General features: G+C 42.0%; 1 protein-coding gene across 1 annotated transcript in view; it reads right to left on the reverse strand.

Moving 5' to 3' along the window:
• Nucleotides 1-328: 328 nt before the first annotated feature.
• Nucleotides 329-2,500, reverse strand: part of LOC311063846 (Fc receptor-like protein 3) — a gene marked incomplete at both ends in the record, with an annotated part of 5,511 nt that continues 3,339 nt past the window's right edge. The window contains 3 exons of the mRNA XM_084083456.1: nt 329-420; nt 911-1,024; nt 1,220-1,483. Coding sequence (XP_083939582.1) covers nt 329-420; nt 911-1,024; nt 1,220-1,483 — 470 coding nt within the window. The remainder of the gene's footprint in view (nt 421-910; nt 1,025-1,219; nt 1,484-2,500) is intronic.

The following is a 2,500-nucleotide window of genomic DNA, read 5'->3' on the forward strand; positions in this document are numbered from 1 at the left end:
AAAGCAGCACTATGTAACTTTCCTCTTCTACTTCTACCCTGATTTCTCGGGGTAGGAACCTGGTTTCCTGCTTAAGTGCAGAATGTTTTGCCATTGAACTAATAGAGCCAGCCTGCTTGCTCAGGGGATAAATTGAATATTGACCATCAGGTAAAAGATTGTGTCAGATCTTGTGTCTAGGTGAGACATGACTTTTGACACGATCTAAATGTCTCAATAGAAGAGCAGCGAGACAAAATACAACCACCCCATTGTATAACTTATATTGTATTGTATATACCAGGGGAACTCCCCCCGGTCAGGTGATAAGAAGCGGCCTGTTAGCTCCTCATGCATTGATGGAGGCATGAGCCCAGTTCTGGGCTCTCCCTAGGCTGGCAGAGGGAGAGTAGTGCCCGGGATCACAGTAGGCAATTGGCACTGGGTGAAAAAATGGGTTGCAAAATCGTGGGATAAGGAATTTAGAAAAAAGACAAAAGAAAGACTGACCGTGCTGCAGTGGGCAGTACACATCATCAGGAGAGTTAGGAGACGCACTCTGATTGGTTCTGTGGTCTGTATCTGAACTCCGATTGGTTCCCTGAGACTGAGTGGTTCTGTAATTAAAACATAAATATTTATCAGTAATGAAGTATAAAACAAGATGTAATCTACTACTACTCTCATGTTGATGAATAGACAGAGTAATACTTAATAGCACTTACCTGACACAACATGGATCTGTAAATTAAAAACAGTACGTTATCACAAAAGTATTTAAACCTTTTAATTACTATGTCATGATATGATTCATGGAGGGTTTCTCAGTGATTGATCTAGAGGCAATCCATCTAATGTAATCTAGATGTAATCCATGTAAAGATGTAATCATTTAATGTAGATTTAATCCATGTAATGGAGTAGTTGTCACCTTTAGATTTGTATCTACACAGCAGCAGCAGTAGGATTGCCAGTAGCATCACAAGCAGAAGTCCTACAACCAGACCTACTACATGCAGAGAACTATGTTCCTTTGGTCCAGACACTGAAAAAAAAATCAGGGATGTAGTGGGGATTTTCTTACATTAGGGGTACTATAACACGTCCACACACATGTGCATACATGCACACGTGCGTTTTTGGGAAGCCTGGTTGTTGAGGGCCTTGTAGGTGGTATTCAGTATTTTGAAATCTATTCTGTGTTTGACTGGGAGCCAGTGAAGATTACAGTATTACTCACCATCAGTTGCGTTCAAGGTGAGAGCATCACTGTATTCAGTGTAGTAAACTGGGTCTCCTCTCCCTCCTCTGCACCTGTAGACTCCACCCTCTGACACTCTGATTGGTCCAGTAGAGTACTGAACAGCATCTTGCATGATCAGTGAGTTATGTTGGTACCAGTAGTAGTTCCATCCAGATGAGCCCTCCACAGAGCAGTTTAAAGTAACACTGCCCCCTGCTGGAATGACTGTCTGCTCAGCTGTCAGTGTGGCCTTTGGTTGATCTGTTGTTCACATTAGAGAGAAACACGTAAAACTAGAACACACACTCCCATTTTGAGTGAAATTGAAAAGGAGCAGCTTCCGACAGACACAGTTGTCATTTTTACTCCCAGCACCCACGTTGTTTAGATAACAAATGATCTTGTGCTATGTAGCGCCAATGGGCATGTTGCTCTTAAAATGAGGTGTGGTCTGACCTTAACTGCTATCAGGGCACACTGCTTTCTAACGCACAGAGCTTTCTCTTTTCACTATAAGACCAGCTCCAAGTTAGTCTTATCAGCCGGTGCAGTGATGGTGTAGATAATTCCTCACTATATAGACAGTGCTTTGGGATTAAGATGCTTTAGGTGAGTTCAAAATGTAAGCACACTGATTGTAATCCAAATCCATCCGATTTCAACACAACACTCAGGTTAATGAACTGGGCCATAGGGAGCAAAAAAATATGTTTCCTGCATTTATTTCCCTAAGTAGCCTGCCTACATTGCTGGTATATAGAGCTGGTAGTCTCTATAGCTACAGTATATTAAGGTCATCATCAATATCTAAATGGGATATTGATGAAAAGTAGCAACACACACACACACACACACACACACACACACACACACACACACACACACACACACACACACACACACACACACACACACACACACACACACACACACACGTAGCAGCTCCGCCTCCCTCCTCACTCGACTCGTCTTGTTGAAAATAGTTTGTGGGTGTTACTTACACAGAGCCTCTGTGAACTGTTATAAGGAACTATATAAGGCACTTTGGACACGACACATTCTTGCACTTCCTCTTTTGATCTCTCCTTAGTGTGGCTTGACTTTACTTTTGTTCAGAACAGCATTAATGTATTCATAATGAATGATGTTTTAATTTAATTTAACAGTACTCCTCAAGGTCTCGATGTCAGTGCACCTGCCTTGTTTTTACAGGCAAGTGCATGATGTAAAAAACAATGCATCTTTCGGGCAGAAACCTTGTATCTGCTCTTTCTGCAG

The sequence above is a fragment of the Gymnoscopelus microlampas genome, assembly GCF_963454915.1.
Source record: "Gymnoscopelus microlampas genome assembly, chromosome: 16".
Classification (NCBI taxonomy): domain Eukaryota; kingdom Metazoa; phylum Chordata; class Actinopteri; order Myctophiformes; family Myctophidae; genus Gymnoscopelus; species Gymnoscopelus microlampas.